The following is a 23,285-nucleotide window of genomic DNA, read 5'->3' on the forward strand; positions in this document are numbered from 1 at the left end:
ATAAGTACAGTGGCTTTATGGAACTGTCTGAATCTCGTGGCCAGACTGCTAGCTGTATGTTCATTGATAATAACAGAAATCCACATGAATTCAAGTGTCCTTGAAAGACACGCAAAACACTTGAGTTCTGCATAGAATGAGCCAGTCAGTGGCTCTCAACATGTGAGTTGAATGACCCTTCCAGTGGTTGTAAAGCCCTTTCACAGGGGTCACCTAAGACCACTGAAAAACACAGACGTTCACACTGTATTTCATAACAACAGCAAAATTAGAGTTATTTTCCGGTTGTGGGTATGAGGGACTGTTTTAATGGGTTGCAGCATTAGGAAGGTTGAGAACCACTAGAATAAGCCACTTAAAATCATCACCAATCATAGTCATCCTGTGTAAGTCGACAGTAAGTCTTGTCACTTACCATCCGTTGACTGTCCTGTGAATGCTGGTGTGGCACTCCTAACTAAAACGCCTTTATTCTCTCTACATTTTAAAGTGTCTTCCAGTGCAAACTCTGCAGCCTTCTTGCAGATGCAGGCATATTTATGTGCATATTACTGGGCCAGAGTACATTTCTTATGTTCTTATTTTATTCGTCTCTACTTCTTTTGCTGTCACTGACGGGAACAACTGAAATCCTGAGCAGACGCGCTATTACTTTGAAGAGTGGCCCTCGCAATACCATCCAAAATAATAATTATTGGCATGCTCTACCTCTCAGAAATGATTCCCTTGGTGCTTTTAATAATGCATGAGGATACGCACGTGTGATGTGCTTCTAACATAAAAGCCATAGTTCAATATTGTCTCTTAAAATACCGTTAATTTGGAGCTGGCCAATTTTGTAAACACTGTTATTTAAACGATTTGCCTTAAATAGACAGAATTTAGTATACCTAGTTAAAAAAAATTGAGGAAAACTCCATAATGTCTTTTTTAAAAACCTGCTGTTGCTTAGAATACTGCATGAACAATTCCCATCTGCAAACAGTTATTTATTGCTTAGTTATTTTTAGAAGTTTTTTGGATGCATCTCTCACAGTAGCCTCTGGGCACACTTTCAGGGTTTAATAATTAGTTTTCCCAGTATAGATTACACACAACATAGAAGACAACATAAACACAGGATGCATCCACATACGTCAGTGGAATCACGCACAAATAAACAGGTGTACTTTCTGTCCAGAGCTGAACAAACCATGGGGTGATAGAACGATTCCTTAACATGAAAACAATCTGTGTTCTTGTCAGTAATCAAGGGCCCACTTCTTTATGCAGGGCAGATGGCTCGTTTTGGGGCTGTGCCTTGTGTCTATAACTTTTAATGAGGCTACAGTGTTTATGCTCTGAATTGGAATTATTAGATCTGAAAAAAAATTAAAAACAGATAGTGCTACAAAATTTCAATATAAGATTGTAAACTATATACCAGTGCAGAATGTGTAGATAATTTCAATTATGCTGAGTACTACACTCTGGGGATGTGAAATCCTGAAGCATCTTCCAAGTTGGTTTTTCCTTGGTGGTTGTTTGTTTGTTCTGTGATGTGTTCCTACTACGTAACCCAGGCTATCATCAATTCCTGTTGCTCTTCCTGTCTCAATGCCCTCCATGCTTGAATTACAGACATGCACCCACGGTTTTCTTTTTGTTGCTGTGATAAAGCATTGAACAAAACGAGTATTGGAAGAAAAGATTTATTCCTCCTGTAGGTTATAGTCCATCAGAGAGGGAAGCCAAAGCAGGAACTCCAGGCCTCAAGGCAGGAACCTGAAGCAGACAGCAGTGCACGAACATTGTTTACTGGTGCAAACCCTTTCCTATGCTCAGCTATGTTTCATATATAGCCAGGCTGTTATTTCTAGGAATAACACTGTCAACAGAGGACCATGCTTTCCTATATCAATTAACATTTAAGGAAATGCATCAGACCCATATAAGATAGGAAATTCCTCAACTGAGGTCCCTCTCAATCGACTACATGCTATGCTCAGTTGATAGCTGATGCTATGATTGTCATCAGGCCTTTCTCATGATATTGAAAGAACCAGACATGCTACTGCAAAAATTAATGTACCAAATTTTGGCTGGTCTTTCTTGGTAGTTAATTATTATTTTAAACTTGACTGGATTTACAGTTACTATGAAAATATACCTCTTTGTATGTCTGTGAGGTTTAACTGAAGAAGGAACACCTATTTTGAATGTGATAGCACATTACATGTTTTGGGATCCTGGACTGAATAAAAAGGAGAAAGTGAGCTGAAAATCCACCTCTCTCTCTGTCTGTGTTCTGACTGAACATACAACGTGAGCACTTGCCCTGTGGTTCCGCCTCCAGGTCTTCCTTGAATGATGGACCATACCTTTAGACTGTGAGCCCAAGGCAACCCTTCTTTCCTAGAGTCACTTTGGAAAGATATTCCATCAAAGCAGGAAGAAAAGTAACTAGTGCATCTCTCTTCAGAAAATCTCATCTCGTCTATATTACCAAGTGAGTGACTCTCCCTAAGGTAGAGCTAACGTGACAAATTAAGTTTGCAACTGATGATTGAGGTACCGGAGGTAGATTAATTTGATTCTTCTCTTTGAGTGGACCATTCAGTGATCATCTAACAAGGGGATAAATCAACTATTATAGGGCTGTGTGCAGAGATAAGGAGTGGCAGAGATTCGGTAGAAGGGAAAGATGATGGCTACAAAGAAAGGTAAATGAAAGCAGAAAGAAACAGAGAAAGGGGGAGGAGAAAGAAGGAGGGATATGGTAAGGAGAGAGTCCGAGACCAAGAAGTGGGGAGTGGGGTGGTTGGGAGGGGGGATAGAAACTCACAGAGAGAGACAGAGACAAAGACAGAGAACTTCCTAATAGCTTATTACTGATTTTACTGAATCTTGGTCTTCAGCTCTTTTCTGGACTAATCCAAGATCTTATTCTGACTTCGTCCTTGCCTCTGTTGCACACAAGCTAGCTATAATTGCTTTCATTCTTCCCTACTGAAAAGAACCCTTAATGAAAACCGCATATTCTGTCATATTACGAATAAGAATTAATTATGACATTTATTAACTGAGGTATCTAGACATGTCAGTCTTAACCAACTCGTAGGTAGGTGGACCAGCGCTCAGATGTGGGTCAATGATCTCTGTCCCTTCCCTAGGCTTTTCTTTCTAAGTTTTTGGCTTTTTCCAGGTACTTAGAATAATGACAGCCAGTGGTAGTGACACATGCTGGCAGGATTTGCTGAAGGAGGCAGAGGCAGAAGGATCATGTGTTGGAGGCCAGCCTAGGGGACACATTTAATAGAGCTCCAGTTGTGCAATTGGTTCGCTCTTGGTACTTATATGACAGGAAGATTACCACAAGAGTAACACAGAGCTTGGAATTAGTGGAGGAGGGAAGAGAGGAGACAGGTGCATTTCTGGGGTATGTATTATCAAATTGTACTGTGGAATGAAGCCACCTTAGGGTCCTGGTACAGTAGTTGCCCCATGTTCAGAGTTTTGCTATCTTACAACCAGCTCCTATGCTGACTGACAATTTTTTCTGAGCTTTCTTGCCAGGTAGTTCTCATCTTAGATGGTAATTTAATCAAGCTGCCCTTCATTTCTACTCTAAATGTGTGTATCCCCCTTCCTGCTCACTTTCTCTACATGATTTTCCTCATAAGCTTTTATTGTGTGACGTTATCTCCCTTAGTCCAGAGTAAAGAGTTACCCTTCATTTATATCACTGCTCAGTCCTAAAATTAATACAACAGTCACTGCATATGCAAAAGTTTTGATAATTGAATCAGCACGAACAACATTCTGAATATTCAAACTAATGTCCTCTCTAGCTACCTTACCAGGAAAATGCTCCAGATTTCCAGGTTGATTTTGGGTGAATTTTAGCCTGTGGAGGCTTAATCATGTTTGGAGGCCCTGTTATCAATTAGTAGGTTGATTACAAACCCTTCTCTCAATTTCTTCAAAAATATTCTGCAAGAAAGAACCACTTCTAGCAAGTCTATTGTTGAGTCTAAATTATCATAGGAAAATTTCATTGTTTTCTTGGTTCACAGGTGGCTTTGATCTTGTGTGTTCACGTGACTTTTCTTTGTCTCCTGTACTAGTCTCCTCTCTAAAAGGAGCTCTTGCTGTCGGGTAGGCATTATCCATATGATCACGTTAACACTCTATAATAACCCCACATGCGAGGGCCATTATTTTGGGAGTTCAAGCTTCAGCACATAGACTTAGGAGGAAGGAGGAAAAAAATCAATCCATGGTAGATATTTATTGCCTTAAAATACTTTGATTTGTAGTCATCCTATAGCGTTATACTCCCAGAAGACTTCATTGTTCATTCTTCTCTTCTATGACTCCCAACTCATGATAGTGTGGAATAGGACTGAAGTGCTGATTTTCCCATACTGGGAATGAGGAAACTCACACTTATAAAGGGTGGCTCTTTTATTCAAGGTTTTACATCCAGAGGACATAGAAACAATTGTACAGTCCAATTTTGGTCTTTGCTCCAGCACACCAAGTTGACCAGAAGTGATTCCTTTGTTTTATGTTTATGTACCCCTCTTCAGTTACCATTTGGGGATCATTAGAATTTCACTGTGAATTTAGAAATATACCCCAAGTTCAAATCTACATATGAATTCAGTAGTAGATCTTTTCTAAAAGTCATGCAGGTGGGTCTAAGCTTTTGATATTAAGAAGTAATTCAATGCCGTTATCTCCAGAGTCATGCTTGAAATTGTAGAGCTTTCTATCAGTTTGCTATTTTGTTTTATGCTAGATCTATACCTATCTTTTGTTGCATATAGCCTATCAGCTGTGCTATGACACACCTGAGAGGAACTGAACATTATGTGACCCTCATGTCACCTTTGGCAATGTCCACCTATGCCATTTGTGCTTATTTAAAGCAGGAACTGAGTTGTGAAGCAGTCTGAAAAAATCTTGGCCTGGCTTCACGTGTGTACAAACCCCATAAGGAACTGGTGCTCCTTGCAGTCAAGGACAAGAAACTGTAAGCTAGCCTTCTTGACACATTCATTTCCTACTTTCAACCTTGCTTGTTAATTTATTTATGTGTGAATGTATGCCGTTTGTGGGAAGGTGCCTCTGGGGATCAGAAGAGCCACTGGAGGACACCTGGGACTGGCATTACAAGTGGTTGTGAGCCACTAAACGTAAGCATTGGGAATCAAATCTGTGCTGTTTGCAAGTCACTAAAGTTTATGGTACTTTGCTACAGAAACTTAAGTGGACTGTAGTCTGAAATAAATCTGTCTTTCTGAATTCCTGAGACCTGAGTAGAATAGCATAAGATGTAATGGAATGGGACGTGAGGGCGAGCAGTCATTGGAAACCCCAGCTATGAGTAACACCTAGCTGAGCATCTCATTGCATTGAGAATAGTGGGTTGCTCAGAAGATCTCCGCCTATGAATCTGGAGGGGGCGGCATGGAAATAAGTTCTCTGGTTCTATCTCATCCTCGCATCACTTCAGAACTTTAAAATTGGTGATCTGAGGAACTGGAATTAGAAGATATAATATAGTAAACCATTTAGTTTTTTCCTAACGTATGAAAGAACCCTCTTTCTTTATTGATCCACAACCCGGGCCAGATACACTGTTTCCAGAGCAAGGGGGTGAGGAGAGGAAGCACCTGTTTTTAGTAATGTGTCACAGGCTTGTTAAAGAGGAAGTGAGGTGTAAGCTGAGCATTGCTATTCACTTGGGACTAGGACACACTCAACAAAGAGAACAGAAGCCCTCATAATGGACCCAGTAAGTCTTACAGGCCTCCCAACCCGCTTTGTGCCAAAGAAACTCTGTTTGCTCCATTCTACACAGACAAAAGCTTCATGGAGCAAGCTAGAACATTTGTGCCATTGACAGGAGACTTCAAAGCCAAGGATAAATTATTTGAGGTAATAGGCAAGTGTGGAGATGGGAAAGCTTATAAAGTTTTGGCTAGGTGATTAAGAAAGGCAAAAAATTAAGTTTTCTAAAGAAATGAGAGTTTTAGGACTTAGTTGAGGTAGAGATTTGGTAGGTTGTAATAGAATAAAATAAAGTTAAATTAAATTAAACTAAAATTTCTCAGCTCACTTTGGGGGTTCTAAACAAGCCCCAAGAATATGAGGGAAAGAGAGAAGTGCAATGATTTTTATTTTATGAAAAAATACTTCAGTGGGAAAAGTGGAGTATGTGTGTGCATGCCTCTTTCTCTCTCTCCCTTTCTCTCCTCCTCTCTCTGTGTGTATAAGTGTGTGTCTTTGTGTGTGTGTGTGCGTTGCGTGTGTGTGTGTGTGTGTGCATCGCATGTACATGACTGTATGTGTGTGCATGCTCATGTTTGCATGTTTGTGCTGGAATGGGGACAGAGATCTGAGAGTGGGACATGTTTTTCTCAGGTGGTCTGGTCTTAACCCAACCATTCCACCTTCTTGGTGTTCTTTACCGTAGCACCGGGAGCCTACGTGCTTTCCTTAGCAGCCACTCTAACTCTCTTCAGACTGTCTCTTTTCCTTGGACGTCCTCCTTTGTTTCTCTTGGGATAGATGCTGCTCGGTTCTTCGTATTCCAGAGGCAGCACTTTCGTATCTGCATCAGAGCACAAGTTGAGCGTCTTTGAATCTGTGACAGCTACTTGCTTACCTGGATAGGTGGGCACAGACTGCGTATAGTATCACCGTCACTGAGTAAGGCTTTGCCCATGTTGCCAAAGTCACAAATATGAGGTGTATAGTAGCAGAAATAATAGTTCTGCTACTATATATAAATTAGACAACGATAGCCAAGTTTTTATAACTCACGTAAATCTCAATTCCTTTGTAAAAGAGTGATAGAATAGTACAAAATGTTTAGTCATGTAGGTTAAACAAGACACTATACATGCAAAGAACTTAGAACATAATCAGTGATGGGCTGGTCACTCAGTGACTATTCCATGCCATGACCAAGTAGTCAATAAATATTTGTTCAATATGCTGAATGAATATTGTCATTAGAGTGGCTTTTATTCAACTGAATTATTGCTATGATTTAGTAGATTCTATTCCTGATACCAAAGAAATAAAGATGTTCCTGAAGATCTTGGGCATTTAAAACTTTCTGGGCTGTAAGAAGAATATATAGCCAAAGCGTACTTTACAAAGTTTCCATGTGATCCAACGAAAACAAACGAGCTTTGATACAACCATTATCTTCAGTACATTATTCAGTCTCATCATCCACTCCATAGCTACTGTGGATTGATCTCACAAATTGCTTTTGGAAACTGGTCCCAAGATCTTATACCCTATGGCCTCAGCCCTGATTCTACCATTCCCTAAAACAGCCTTCTGATGGTCTAACAGTAAGTCAATTCTCTCTTTCTGGAGCCTGTAAGACTACACAGGGATCTAGCCTATTTTGGGATCGAAAATGATTGCTCTCAGTTTTGGAGAAATCAGTCCCTCCCATTTGCCGGAACGAGCTCCAATTTGGAATGCCTGGGAACATGCAGCTTCTCCAGGTATCTGTGGAAACTTTTCTCTGCTCCTCCACCTACAGGGTGGGCGTGGGGCCGGGATGGGGTGAGGGCGGGGGGTGTTCAGGATAAATTTGTTTGTGCCGTAATCTCAAGACGCATTGACTGGAAGAAGATAGGAAAACAAGATCTCACAGTATTATTTATTTGTTTGTTCCCCTTCACTAATTATGTTTCAGCCCCCACACCATTATTTTAAAAATTAAACAACTGAAGCAGTCTTCCAGGTGTCTTTCTCCGTGTCAGCCGCGATAGGGTGAGTGCAGTGCACAGGGACATATCTATAATTCAGCTCAGGAATATTTCCCTTAATAATTCATCGGGAATCACAAAAGAAGGAAGCCCAATAGGGCCCATGAACAAAGCTGCCTGAGAGTACAGCAACCCAGGTGCCAACCGAGCAGCCCGGGATGGATCTGCTCCAGCAGTTGGACCTGTGTACCATGCTGCTTATTCGATGCTGCTTATTCGATCCATTAAGAGTGCTGAGCGAGATGCCCCAAGACCGGAACCTGACCATCGCCTTGATCCCCACTCCCTTGCGTGCACGACCCCCCCTCTCCCCGGGGTCTCTAAGCTAACCTTTCTTTCCTGTGGATTATTCAAAATTGTATACTCACATCTATGTCCCAGAGACACTCATAAACTAACCACCAATGAAAACACCTAAAGTTTATCTGGGGTGAAATTGCCTTTCTAGAGAAACACTTAACTGCTCAGGGGCAAGGCAATGTGGAATACTTAAAAAATAAAGTTTGGGGCACTAATATAAAGCCTCTCTATGGGCCACATGGAATCTCTGCTTAAGCCTCAATTATTTTTGCAGCAACAGTCACCTCAGCCTTTCAAAACCTCAAGTCTAGGTCATTTTAACAGTTTGCCAGAGCCCTCTAATCTCCCTCCTGTTGCGACTTGAGTCTCCTGTGCTGTACACAGCAGCTTTCACCCGGGGTCAGACTCCACACTGGACCAGTCTCTAACACATCGCCTAATACATGGATAAAGTTGATCTTTCGCTGTGCCTGGGAGGCAGCCTGGACCAGCAGCTGAGGCTGCAGACTTGATGTTCCATGAAGGCTGAGGCTATGGCTGGGGTATACTCACAGGGGAAAGAAACAAGGCTTCCTGGACCTGCAGTCTTGCCAGAGATGCACCTGAGCCATACTACCGCACCTCTAGGGGTAAACAGAGAACCGATGCCCGGGGAAATAAAAGATCAGGGTAGGGAGGGAAGCAGCACCAAGCTATCCACCCCATTTTTTGAACTGCATCTCCCATCGAAGTCCCTCATTCCCAGCTTCTCTAGTGGGCACCTGTGCTGTGGTCCTGGACTTCTATTCCAGCTCCTATGGGACACATCTGCCTCCGGGATTTGTTCCTCGCTTGGGGGGTGATAGCCAAGTGTTCCTGGGATGGTTTCCAGAAGCTAAGCAGTCGTGGGGGCTGGGCCGACGGGTGGGGTCGCAGCGTCGTGACTGTGCCCGCCCAGCCACGCGGGGAGGCACCCCTAGTGACAGCCCCAAAGGCCACACCCTCTGCCCGGCCATGCCCCGCCCCCGCCCGTGCGCGCTGGCAGCCCGGGGAGGCGTGTGCTGCTCCTGCAGCCAGCTAGAGAGCGAGACTGGGATGGATACTGGAGGAGTGCAGGCTTAACAAGTGATCGCTGCTGTCTAGGATTTGGAGTCTTTTTCGGGGAACCTTGACTTCCGTTCCCAGCCCAGGTCTGCTGTGCCGAACTCCGGAGGAACCAGAAATCTCCGGGGTCTATCTTGGGGCGTCCCCAATCTCCACCTCTGGGCTCCCGTAAAGAGGACTCTGTGACACCCCGTAGCCCCCGGCCAAGGCGACTGAACTTGTTCCGTGGATATTTGGGATCTTCCACCTGCCAAATCCGAGTGATTTTTTTGTACTGCGCCCCCACCCCCAATGATTCTGCCCCTCCTCCAGCTGTTGCAGCTTGAAAGGGGGAAACAAATCACCGGGGGGATTTTTTTTTTCTATTTTTATTTTTCGCACTTGCTGGGAATGGTAAGTATACCTTTCTTATCTCTCCTTCACCTTACTCTTTTGGCTGTTGAGAAACTGTGGACATTTGAGGAATAAATAATATTGAGAATGTGACAGAAGGACATGAATGGAAGGCGGTTAAAAATAAACCAGGAGGTGGGAGAAGGGAGGTGCAGATGCTACGCGGCGCTCCAGGGGCAACCCAGGGGATGGGGCGAGTGCGCCCTGCTTTATGTGCCAGAGCGGGAACCCAGGTCTGGAGGCTAGGGCGCAATTAAAGATGTCGTTCCCCCAATGAGGTGGGGTTTAGATTCAGCATTATTTTCGTTTTGCCTGGTCCCAGCCTCACCGTTCCTCTCCTTTGCGAACAGCTGATGAGCGGGTCTGTATTGCTGCCTCTCCCAATATCAGGATGGCATGCATTTTCAGAGTGAGCACTCCACAGGGACCGGATAAATGGTGTGCGTTGAGTTAAAGTACGCGTTTCTTGGTGTTGTATTGTCTGATCCTATCACCTTTTTCTGTTTTAATTTTGTCCCTCTCTGCCCTTCTCCCAGATTTGGTTCAGGTACCACCCTAGCACAGTTGCAGAAATCAGCATCTAAAAAGGAAAGCAGCCTTGTCGTTGGGTAGGAAGGGAAGAGGGATGCTTGATTGGTATTTGGGAGCATAGAAGCAGGAATAGGTAGGTGCCCGGAAAATCCTATTAGTTAAATGGTGTTAAGAAGGCACAGGGGAAAGCCCCTGTAAAGGTCTCTTGCATACAGTCGGCTTGATTCTCCTAAGAAGAATACCTGGAGAAAGAGAGATTTTTAAATCAGTTTGGTTTGTTGGAAAAATGGTTTGGTGGGTTTGTAATTTGTCCTTTCTTTTCCCTTTCTTCCTTTCTTTCTTCCCTTCCTTCCTTCCTTCCTTCCTTCCTTCCTTCCTTCCTTTCTTTCTTTCTTTCTTTCTTTCTTTCTTTCTTTCTTTCTCTCTTTCTTTCACTTTCTTCCCTCTATCTCCACTTTCCCACCATGCCTCCCTGCTTCTCTGCCTCCCTTCCTCCCTGCTTCCCTCCCCCCTTTTCTTCTTTCTGTCTCTCTAGGATAGTGAGGTAACTAGTAGTCAATTGAAAGGAAAACAGTTCGCTTTTGCATGTCAAAGAGTGAGTTAGAAAAACAGTTACTAACGAGCCTAAATAAATAAAAGAATAAGGAAGCATTTGTTATAGAGTAGAATGAAGGTAGTTCTAGAGCTTGTAGAAGTAACAGTGAGCTGGAAGACCCTTTAATTCATGTCCTTTTGGGGAGTTACTTGGGTGGGAGAGACATCTTCACATCTGTAAGTCCATGGGTATGGCAGTTATTCAAGACGTAAGTGGTATCCATACAACACTTTGTGGGGGTTGAGAAGTTGAACACATTTTCAGGCTTTTTGGATTGTGCCAGTCTTAAAGATGTTGGCTAACATGCCACAGTGACTGTAGCCATAGGGCAATTTTGTTCGTGAGGCCTTGGAGACCACACCATGATAAACACTTGTGCATGTAAGATGGCGTGACGAGTCAGACGTAAGAGAGGATGTCACTAGAAATAACTTCTGAGGTGTATTTTCTGGATTATTTTGGTCTCAATCAAGGATGTGTGTGTGTGAGAGATGCCCTGTGTTTGCCATTTCCCTGCTTGTCATTTAAGTTGTGGCACTGACACCAACAGCAAAGAGCAGCAGGTGCTCAAGGGTAGAATCCTGTTAATGGCTTGAGAAAGCCATTGCTCGCCTGCTGCCCAAGTGTTTCCAGTAATAGAAACTAGAGGATGCCCTGAATTCTACCTGTTATCATCATTTCCAATTCTCTGGTTCATTTTCTGTATTCTTAGAAGTCCTCTTGGACAAGGTAAATGGAAGAAGCAGGTGGCTGGAGTCAGGAGCAGGTTTCCTAAGTCCTGGCTGAGGAGATGAAGTCAATGGATTTAGGAGAGCAAAGTAAGAGAAGAGGTCAGGAATGGCAGATGAAGTAGACAGATTGGGGTCTGCAAAAAAATGTGTGGTGGATTGGAGAATGAGAAAGCAGGGTGCAACTAAAAGGTGGGTGAAGTGTGTACACTGAATGCAACATCCACACACTTCAGAAGACTATATCAGGTGAACATGAAGGCACTTCAAGGTGAGGGGATGATTACTGAGAGAAGTGGGAACTGAGATCTGCTTGTAGGATGTGGGTGGTAGGGGGTGTGCAGGAAGCTGGAGTAGAGGAGAAAAACAACAACAGGGGCATGTTTCATGGAGTCAGAGAATGCTGGATTCACACAGGCATAGTCTAGCGTCATCGTACCCTGGATGTGCTCAAGTTCTGTCTTCCCCTATGTCAGACAGTGGCAAAGAATGTGGATTTTGGGAGTGGGTAGACAGATGACAGCCTAGTTTAATGCTGTATTATTCAAACTGCCTTATTTGTTGCCATTCATTGTATACATTGACAGTGTGCTCTAGCATCCATGATCTCCATTGATCCTTTCCCAATGTGGGGTAAAGGGGATGGGTTACGCTGTTACATTTTATAGATTAGGTAATTGATATCCATTCAAGTAGTGGAGTCTAAACTGAAGAAAGCTGTTTTTTCCCTCACTTCTTTAATCCCAAGAAAAAGAAAAATGTAAGGGTACTTAATTCAGCAGCATTTCACGACTGAAATTTAAAGAGAATTCCTTGAGATCAATGAATACTGGAAACAGCTGTAAAGTCAGAGCATTGCTGTTGTGGAAGGAGGAGGAAGCTATTAAGAATTAAGAGCTGGCATTGGTGAAGGGGCAGAGGAAAGCGAGAATCGTGTGGGCTGAGAACGGACAGGATCGAAACAAATGAGTTGCCACAAAATTGACTGATCGGAAGCAATGGCCGAAGAAGACAGGTGGATGTTGAGTGGGAACGATTTTAGAGCAGCCTGCCCTGTACTCTTGAAAAGTTATGCTCTCCTGGTGTGTGTTTCATGACTTGCCTGAGGACAAGAGAAGTGTATGCGGAGTAAAGGGCTGTTTGCTCTCTATGGTTTGATTCTTTTTTATTTTTCTCCTTTGCTTATCTCCCATCCCTTTTCAGGTGAAGTGCTCCTTCTGAATGATTCTAGCCAAAGGAGGCTCTTCACTTCCTGCTTTCTATGGAGACCTCAGTGTTGAGTTTGCCCCTGCTGGAACCCCATCTACCACCTTCTCTACCTTCCAAGGTCTTTATCTACAACCTGCCATTGTCTGTGGCTCCGTGAAGGCTTTGATGACCTTAGAGGGAAGGTCTGGGAGACCATCCTCATAGACTGAGCAGCGATGGCTGGGCATATCTTAAGCCACATTTTAACATGGGTCAAGCTATCACTAGAAGGCAAGTGCTAAGACTAAAGACTTATTTGCATTTTATTTAAATTAGATGGACTTGGCTTTGGACAATTTCCATACAAGAAAAAAAATATATTTCATTTTCTAGGCACAACTTCTGACTGTCAGATTCTTGCTGCCTTTGAGTCTTGTAGCGTCATCATCAGACCGCATCCCAGACAGACTTCCAGATTTGAACACCTACCCCCCAAAACGTAGGTGTTTGGGAGACCACATCACTTCATGACTTATGTTTGAGGAGCACTAGGCTGTTGTCTAGACTAAGCAAGCTCTGGAAAGCAATGCCGAGTCTCTGAGAAGAGGGAGCATGGGGTGTGCTGATTTAAAAACAGAAAATGCAAAGTTGGACTGAAAATATCCCAAGTCTTCTAAGCAATCTGCTTAAGGCTTCCAAACTTACCTTAATTTGGTAAGAAAATAAGCTGCCCTATTTTTCTTTCTTCTTCTCTTACAACTGGAACCAGCCATTTCCCCAAACCACCACCATGGAGGTGGCAATGGTGAGTGCCGAGAGCTCAGGGTGCAACAGCCACATGCCTTATGGTTATGCCGCCCAGGCCAGGGCTCGAGAGAGGGAGAGACTTGCTCACTCCAGGGCAGCTGCAGCTGCTGCTGTCGCAGCTGCCACGGCTGCGGTGGAAGGCACTGGAGGTTCTGGCGGAGGCCCCCACCATCATCATCAGACACGTGGGGCCTACTCCTCCCATGATCCTCAAGGAAGCCGTGGTAGTCGGAGGAGGAGGCGACAGCGAACTGAGAAGAAGAAACTCCACCACAGGCAGAGCAGTTTTCCTCATTGCTCAGACCTGATGCCCAGTGGCTCTGAAGAGAAGATCCTTAGGGAGCTGAGCGAGGAGGAGGAAGACGAGGAGGAGGAAGAGGAGGAGGAAGAGGAGGGAAGGTTTTACTACAGTGAAGAGGACCATGGGGATGGGTGTTCCTACACTGACCTACTGCCCCAGGATGATGGGGGTGGCGGCGGCTACAGTTCAGTCCGCTACAGTGACTGTTGTGAACGCGTGGTAATAAACGTGTCTGGTCTACGCTTCGAAACCCAAATGAAAACTTTGGCCCAGTTTCCAGAAACTCTGTTGGGAGACCCTGAGAAGAGGACTCAGTACTTCGACCCTTTGCGCAATGAGTATTTTTTTGATAGGAACCGTCCCAGCTTTGATGCCATTTTGTATTATTACCAGTCAGGAGGCCGCCTGAAGAGGCCAGTCAATGTCCCCTTTGATATCTTCACTGAGGAGGTGAAGTTCTATCAGTTGGGAGAGGAAGCCCTGCTCAAGTTCCGTGAGGATGAGGGCTTTGTGAGAGAAGAGGAGGACAGGGCTCTGCCAGAAAACGAGTTTAAAAAACAGATTTGGCTTCTCTTTGAATATCCCGAGAGTTCCAGCCCTGCCAGGGGCATAGCCATCGTATCTGTCCTGGTCATCTTAATCTCTATTGTCATATTTTGCCTGGAAACCTTGCCCGAGTTCAGGGATGATAGGGACCTCATCATGGCCCTCAGCTCAGGTGGACACAGCAGACTGTTGAATGACACCTCGGCACCCCACCTGGAGAACTCAGGGCACACAATATTCAATGACCCTTTCTTCATTGTGGAGACAGTATGTATCGTGTGGTTTTCCTTTGAGTTTGTGGTTCGATGCTTTGCTTGTCCCAGCCAAGCACTCTTCTTCAAAAACATCATGAACATCATTGATATCGTCTCCATTTTGCCTTACTTCATCACTCTGGGCACCGATCTGGCCCAGCAGCAGGGGGGTGGCAACGGCCAGCAGCAGCAGGCCATGTCCTTTGCCATCCTCAGGATCATCCGTCTGGTCCGAGTGTTCCGGATCTTCAAGCTCTCCAGACACTCCAAAGGCCTGCAGATCCTGGGCCACACCCTAAGAGCCAGCATGCGTGAACTGGGCCTTCTTATCTTTTTCCTCTTCATCGGGGTCATCCTCTTTTCCAGCGCTGTGTATTTTGCAGAGGCAGATGAACCTACCACCCATTTCCAAAGCATTCCAGATGCGTTTTGGTGGGCTGTGGTAACCATGACAACTGTGGGCTATGGGGACATGAAGCCCATCACAGTGGGGGGAAAGATTGTGGGGTCCCTGTGTGCCATTGCGGGTGTCTTAACCATTGCTTTGCCCGTGCCGGTGATTGTGTCTAACTTTAACTATTTCTACCACAGAGAGACTGAAAACGAAGAACAGACCCAGCTGACCCAAAACGCAGTCAGTTGCCCATACCTACCTTCTAATTTGCTCAAGAAATTTCGGAGCTCTACTTCTTCTTCCCTGGGGGACAAGTCAGAGTATCTAGAGATGGAAGAAGGGGTCAAGGAGTCTTTATGTGGAAAGGAAGAGAAGTGTCAGGGAAAGGGGGATGACAGCGAGACAGATAAAAACAACTGTTCTAATGCAAAGGCTGTGGAGACGGATGTGTGAATCTCTCTCTCCACCTGCCGCTGCCGCCCAGCTCCGAATATATTCATACATAAAGAATGCAGTTATGAAAATGAGATATGCAAACGATTGCACTGCATACAGTAATACACTGTTTAATGGCGATACATGGCATAATTGTGACGAAACGTGTATTGCATATCAAATAAGTGATACATCTTGGAGAAGAGGGAGGCATTAAAAACAGCAGATCTATCTTTATATTTTTTAATAGAATGCAAGAATTTTGCACATAATGGGAAAATGTTAATAGTAAAGGTGGTCCCGAGGAGAGTGAGTGTGTGTGAGAGAGCGAGAGAGAGTGTGTGGCCATGGGTGTGTATGTAAATTGTCAACATTGTTGGGAATTGTGCCGTGATGGGAAAAGTTGGCATTCTGAAGTATTTACTATGTAAGAACTAATGAATTCGAGCAGTCTTTTACCAGTGTTTTAATAACATCTCCTATGTCTTTGGATTCTGTAGTTGTTTTCTAGAAATTGTAAGAATTACTGTGTAGAAAAAAGAGAAAGTAAATTATTTAATAGAATATAGGTCACAATTTAATCTTGGATTTAATTAAAGTTTATTTTTAACTGGAAATTAACTTTTGAAAAGGCTGCAGGGGCCTTTAGAAATTGATTATATTTTATTATTAATTTTGGGGAGATATACTAGCAAATGCCTAATGTTCTGGAGGAAATGTAACAAGTTTTGTTCACAGGTCTTAAGACTGGAATTTTTTTTTCTTTTGCACTACTTTCTATGCTGAAGCCCGAGAGAGACTTCATACTGTGAATGTTTACTAACGCACCAATCAGTTCAATGACAATCATTGGAAGAATGGTTTCTTTGTCTCAGTTATTGTTCTTTTCATTTTGTGAGACTAATGACCACACAGATAACAGCACACGATTCCTGCTTTAAAATCTGAACAACCGATCTACAAAGGGACTATGAAGTAACGTTCAGCAGCCGAATCTTTCGAAATTGGTTTGTTACAATGATGCTTCAGAAACCATACTATTTTCAATACTCTTCTGCCTTTTAAGTCCAGAATAATTTAACCAAAGTTATTGCATGCACAGAAAGAATTCTTGGAGAAATAAGGCGCCCAGCAGCTACAGCAATTATGGCTTAAGATCTTTTTATTAAATATGCAACAAAATGCTAGAATTCAGTCCATTTTGTGTATGTGTGTACGTGTACAGCTGCAAAAACAAAACAAAACACAAAATGTGGGGTTCGCCTCAAATGCTAAAGCACCCTGCTACATCAGAGCTAGGGAAGAATGGTTTTAGAACATTTGGTTTCGCCATCGCCAGTGTAAAACATTATCATGTTTATCACAGGGGCTTTCTGAAGATTGCATTTCCATTTACCTCACAACAGCTATTCTTGAGTTTGAAGTAGCAACAAGGAATGCACCATGAACAACTGTATCCCCATGAAATAGAGTTCAGAACACTCAGTATAAACACATAGGAGGCCTTACTACTCAAGTCATTTAAACAAAACAAAGTCTTCTTTATAAATGGTTATCCTGAGCATTGGGAAGAAATCCCATGCCTACTATTTTAGTCCATAGCAAACTTAACAAACGTGTACAAAACCCAATAAACCAAAAACAAACAAAAAAGAAACACCTGCTCACCCTTACATGCCAGGTTTTTCAAATGCTTTTAGTTCAGTAAATCACTGGATACATTTTACCTTTCCTTTAACAGTGTTTGAAATGAGAAGAGTTCTAGTAAATCAATATCTTTAGTTCCTGTCTTTCCTCTACACTTGTAGGGAAGCCACTTGGCTAGAACTCCATCTGCAGATGGAAAGACAAGCCAGCAGTGGAGGTGACTGAAGGACCGAGTGCCACCTTGTGATTAGCGCTCCAGAGATGGTGCTCTGAATCCCAATACTCTGTATTAGAGAAAAGTGTAATTAGTGTTTGACAGGCATGGCCATAATCCCTTCACAAAAGTCACTGAAACAAGTTCCCACCTCATTGTTTTATGAGTAGAAAATCATGTTAAATCAGAGGAATAGGGAAAGAAAAGGAAAGCTTGCAAACCCTGAAATGTCGAGTTTCCTGCAAATGCTTGATATGAATAATTTCTCCAGTACAGGACAGTACGATATCAATAGTATTTTGTGAAAGTAACAGTAATAGTTTGTGATAAGGAGGAAAATCATTCTGAATTCCTTTGTGCTTGGTTTCTTTGATATTTCTTTCCTAAATCGGAAGTTGTATTGAATTTGATGATATAGACATTAATAATTCTGACACTGCATGAGCTACAGATAATTAAGAATCCTAGGGCTTCTCCCTCAGCTCTTGTTTTTGTTTTTGTTTGTTTAGAAACTGGTGGAATTTCTAGTCATATGCTTTTGATCCAAACATTATTAGAATGTCATTCAATTTTGTTTTCCCCCATGCAAAATGCTTTTATCTTAGAGTGTGTGCATTGATTTTACCTTGAGAAGAAACTTCCAAACCCCTTTGCCTTGAGTTTGGGCATTTCTGCATGAAGCACTTGTTCATGTGAAAGCTGGGTATTCAGTACAGCTGTGAATTAACGGCCAATTCCCAAGTTGAAGCTATTCGAGGTACTTTAGAAAGGTTTGTGAAGATTTCCTACTAGGGAAAATGCCGCTGTACAAACTGACTTAGGAAACTGTATTTTCTTAAATGTCAATTAATAGGTTTGAAATACATATAGGTTCACCATACAAAAGGAAGTGATTTTATTCAAGATCAGGATGCTTGTGGTCGGAGACCCTTTTCAGATGACTTTGGATGCATTCTTCTTTCTGGCAAATGGCTAAAAAAGGAAGTAGCAATGTCTAGTTTTTATAGGGAAGAAAGTAGGGATAGAGGTGTCTTTCATTTCTGTGAAAGGGAGCTGGTAGTTGCCAGAGGAGTGACAGCTAGTTCAGGGTATCATGAGAGCTGGTAGTTAACTGCACAGTCTATGTCATTTGATTCTTAGGGTTATTTCATTATTTTAAAGTGAGAATGGGAATATTGGGGATACATTATTATCTGGTTCCTTTTAGTAGCTACCGTGGGGTTGACAGGACTATTTTGATTTAAACACCCCAACCAGATGATAACCTCATATGCAGAACTTGGCTGTAGAGCCTGGATATTTTCTTTAAGTAAAAACAACATAATATTTGTAGTCATTGTTAGATTAACTGAAAAACCAGGAGTTTGAGAATTTTAAAATATAACCCAGACTGAATGAATAGAATGCATTTTGAAGCGCTTTATTCTACAATCTTATAAAGGAAAAGGATTCCATTAGTGCAGAATGCCTCCTCTGTCTTCAGTTGAATGCATACAGTGAAGGTTGGTAAGTAAATATTTTTATTGCTTGCTTTGTGGAAGAACAGTGTTGTCATAGTGTTCTGACCTATGCTGGGAACCTATTTGACGCTTGGGCACGTGTAGTAATTCTCAAGTGCTTTTGCATTCCATGTCAAGTCTGTGTTACATAGAGACCATTGAAGCTTTGTAAAACAAGACAAAAACCCTTTTCATTAAGTGTACATTGTTTAAACAGAATCCAGACAATGAATGAGATATAACCAAAGAAAATATACAGAGTTAACATATATATTGTCCTTGTTCATAAAAAGTCATTATTAATTAATAGGAAATAATTTTCTGATTTAAATAATAATAGTAACTCCCGGCCTTTCAACAGAATCAGAAATGGTGTTGTTCATTGCTAATTTTCAGGATAGTGTTGTACCTGTCATATTAATGTTATTACTAAGTAAAGTGGAGCTATATGTAGGTTTTTTTTTTTTTTACATTTTCAGTGATCCTGTGGTGCTGTGCTTGTGTGAGCCATGCCTAGTGTAACATCCCCTTTTTGTGTCTTTTTTGTTTTGTTTTGTTTTGTTTTATTGATGCAGTTCAGAATGGTTATAGGCTGTCATTCAGTGATAAAAGTGCCTGTTCCAGGAAATCTTCTTGACCCAAAAGTCATTCTGAATTCTGCAAGGGACATTTGATGTGGACGAAAGGTACTGCTTGGCTTTCCTGCTGAAAGAAACTTGTTTCTAAGTGCAGACATTTTCAGATCAATGTAACTTTCCTAGGTTAGACCACGATCTTGCTTTCTAATAATGTGATCTGAATTGCTATTTGAGAGAAGGCTGATGGAGTGGTTTTCGTTCAAGATCAAAGGAACTAGAGCTAATTTTGCAGTAAATGGGAATATGTACTTCTAAAAAGTAAATTAAGATTAGGACTTGTGATAGGAATTTTATTTCTGGCTTCGTTGTCTGTTTCCATAGCAGTCCTGATTCCTCACAGTATCTTCTTCATAAAAGTATGCTAATATGTATCAGGCCATCTGGCCAAATTGGAGGTTCAGAAAATTCCGTCATTTTGGGGGGAGGTAAAAGGATTAAACCCAGGCTTGACTTGGTTGCTTTGAAGTACATCGAACATGTTCATCAACTAGGCTGTAAGGGAGACCCCCAGCACCCCGCTCAGGCTTTAGGGTCAGAGTTGATTTAGAAGGCCAATTCAGTGATCCTTAATGCATCCTTATCATCTGGAAATTGGGTTCTCCAATGCACGAGCCTCAGTGGGAATGACCTAAGCTTTAGTTTGTATCCTTTTGCTGTTACTGGAGTCTTGAAGTGTGAATTCGTATATAGGTCACCAGCATTTAAATGACTTTGGTATTTGATCTGGAAATAGTTCATTAACTTTGACTTTCTGACCTGGGAATGATCTCTTTTGAAGATTATTCAAAGTTGGTTTGTCTTCTCAGCCTGCCTTTACCCAGGCTCTGGATTCAATTTTCTACAGATACATAGGCGTTCTGTGAAAATGCAAAACCATAATACAGTGATAGAGTATGCCGATCTGAATGTAGTGTCACATGCCTTGAATCCCAGCACTTGAGAAGCTGAGGCAGGGAGATCACTAGTTCAGGACAAACCTGAGTGACATAAAGGGTCTCAGAGATACATATCAAAACCAAAACACCAAGTTAAAACAGCAGCAGCAGCAGCAGCAGCAACAACAACAACAACAACAAAAGCACCATAATTAGAAAAATAAACAAATTCTAATTGTGTGGCTAAGTCTGATGAACCAGTGCAGGAAATTATTCAGGGTTAAATATGAAATTTCACAGGGAGGTTTTGTCATGGTTTCTGTGTTTTTCCGGGATAATGAGGTGGCGATTGTCACAAGGTTGGTGGAAAACAGAAGCTACTGGCAGATCAAATATGCAGGTGACTGTTCTCTGTGAAATGTCACGCGGCATGTCAGCCAACCTTAGCAGCATTAATAAGAATCATCTAGGAAAACCCAGTACTTAAAAAAGATGGTCTGACCTCTTCTAGATATTATGCAGAAATGCGCTTGATTTAAAAAATTTTCCATGCCCCAAGAGAACAAACACATTTTTGTCCACAAGTTCTCAAGTTCCTGGTCATTGAGGGTCTGCCACTTTTATTAGCAATCAGAGCAGTTACACAGACTCTGTGAGTATCAATGAAATCTGGGGCAATGAGTCTTGTTTGTTTGTGAAGAATTCATCTTCCCATATCAAACATTTATATGTTACATGTATTATGCATTTCTTATTCTGCCTTTATTAGGACAAAATACGTGTTCGTAAATGAGCAGTTTGAGGTACGGCAGAATGACAACCTGAAGGGAAAGATGAAGTTTTCTATTATAGGAAAAATGTGTATTGTGGGAAAAATGGTGATATTTGAATACTGAAAATCTTTCTTAAGCTTTAGGTTGAATTTTATGTCTTAAACCTTCAATGGCATTAGGGTTAGCCTCTGAGGAGGTCTGTGGGTTATTGACACACGGAATGTCAGTCTCAGGAAAAAAAGCTTATTTTTTTATGAGACGTTTAAAATGTTTATTTTTACGCACATGGTTTCCATTCCATAACAGATGTATATGGAAGGAAAGGAACTGTGGTTCTACCTAGTGTTTTCCAGAATTAGCATTACTTAAAACCATTCTATTGCTGTGCTTTTCTTCTGTCTGTTGCTTGATGTGTCTCCTCGATTGTCCCAGCTTTAATTATAACATTAAAAGGCTTTATATTGTTGTTTCTGGAACATGTCCCAAACCTCTCATCGTCTCTGAAGGCATTCACATAAAATAGTTGGATAATATGGGCTCTTTTATAAGACCAGGTAGTAATTAACTGAACCCTTACCCAGTCATGATAAGGACCATATTAACTAGTTTGGAAGGTTCATGCTGTTCTATTTATAAACTGAATACGCTGGAACTTGAATGGATTGGTGATTTCCCCAAAGAACACTCATGGCGTTGATAGCACCTGAGTGAGTCTTTCTTTTTCTTCTCAATGGTAGGGATCATGATCCAAATGAGGCTTTCAGTTACTATCAGGCAGCATAGGAAATAATTGATGAGGCTGCCTTTGGACTGAAGTCTGTGAAGAGGTTATAGACTCCCTAGGGATTGCCTTTGGATTAGGATTTATTTATATATTTGCTTGACATTTCTGGTTGAAGTCAAATTTTAATAAGTCCATAAATTTATTAAAAATATTTTTATTCATTTTCGAGAATTCCATACATTGTATTTTGATCATATTTCTTCCTCTTCTATCTCCTCCTGGATCTATCCCCCATTCCATTTTGCCCAATTTGTTCACAAATTAAAAAAATAAAATAAATTAGTGCTACGTATGTATTCTTGAGTATATGTCACTCACTGGAATGTGTTTGGCCTACCAGGAGCAGCCCTTAAAGAAACTAGCTGTTCTCCCACAAGTTTTAAATCTAAGGTTGATTTTCTTTTTTCCTTTTTTCTTTTCTTTTCTTGGATATTTTCTTTATTTACATTTCAAATGTTACCCTCTTTCTTGGTTTCGCTTCTGGAAACCCCCTATCACATCTCATCCCTTCTTCTATGAGGATGCTCCCCCAGCCACCCACCCACTCTTCCCCACCTATATTGGGACGTCAATCCTTCACAGGACCAAGGGCCTCTTCGCCCGCTGATGCTGGACAAGGCCATCCTCTGTTACACATCCAGCTGGAGCCATGGGTTGCTCCATGTGTACTATTTGGTTGGTGGTGTAGTCCCTGGGAGCTCTGGGGGCGGGGGTGTCTGCTTGGTTGATGTTGTTGTTCTTCCTGTTGGGTAAGCAAATGGAGTTTGAGAAGGTAGCTAGAGATTCCAAGCCTCACCCTACCTTATTAACTTTAGGTATATATCTAGCTGGTTATCTTAATAAATTAATATATTTAGAAGTTGCGACCTATAATTTGAACTATCTATTTGGATAGGGATTTAGCCTAGAAATAGTGACTTGTTTATTCATTCTTCCTGAGAATATAATGCCATTCCTTTCTTTTTTGTACCCATTCCTTGATTTTCAATATATTATTTAAATTGGTAGATTTTTATCATAAACATTTTGTCTTCCTAACAAACAAATAAAAGGCACATATGTGTTGATTGGTTGGTGGCAGGTGCATTTGATACCTTCTATTGTAACATTTGTTTTTGGTCACTTTTTAAGCTAACTAGAGTAACTATGAATTACAACACAAGTTGGGTCTGTTTTCTGCATCATAATGTACAGATATTGTTGGAATATTAGGGTACCTTTTCCTTCTGAGTATCTATAAGTGACTTCCGAGTTCTAGATCAGTTTCTTCCAGAATAGAATCATGCTCTAAGACTAGAGCCAACCGGGAGACAGGTGGAGTAGGAGGCAGGTGGGCAAGAAGCAAGGAGTGATGTGTAAATGAAGTCATCAGTTTGTTGGAAGGATTAGCTGGATCTTCTAAAAGCAGCTGAGTTTTATAATGTTAATTATAATTCTTTTGCAATCACTAGGTATCCAGAAGAGTGGATTCCTCTAGGCATATGGATATGTATGTCCCATGGTCACAATTCTCTGCTTT

At 41.9% G+C, this 23,285-nt stretch overlaps 1 protein-coding gene across 1 annotated transcript; it reads left to right on the forward strand.

Moving 5' to 3' along the window:
• The first annotated feature begins 9,092 nt into the window (after window positions 1–9,092).
• On the forward strand, window positions 9,093–16,530 carry Kcna4 (potassium voltage-gated channel subfamily A member 4). Its single transcript, XM_032903855.1, has 2 exons — window positions 9,093–9,557; window positions 12,615–16,530. Exon 2 carries the CDS (start codon window positions 13,390–13,392, stop codon window positions 15,352–15,354), a length of 1,965 nt encoding a protein of 654 aa, XP_032759746.1. The 5' UTR covers window positions 9,093–9,557; window positions 12,615–13,389; the 3' UTR covers window positions 15,355–16,530.
• The last annotated feature ends 6,755 nt before the right edge of the window (window positions 16,531–23,285 follow it).

This window comes from Rattus rattus, chromosome 5 (genome assembly GCF_011064425.1).
Source record: "Rattus rattus isolate New Zealand chromosome 5, Rrattus_CSIRO_v1, whole genome shotgun sequence".
NCBI lineage: Eukaryota > Metazoa > Chordata > Mammalia > Rodentia > Muridae > Rattus > Rattus rattus.

Coding starts and splice junctions, on each gene's coding strand:
- Kcna4 (XM_032903855.1), top strand. CDS start 13,390: ATGGAGGTGGCAATGGTGAGTGCCGAGAGCTCAGGGTGCAACAGCCAC.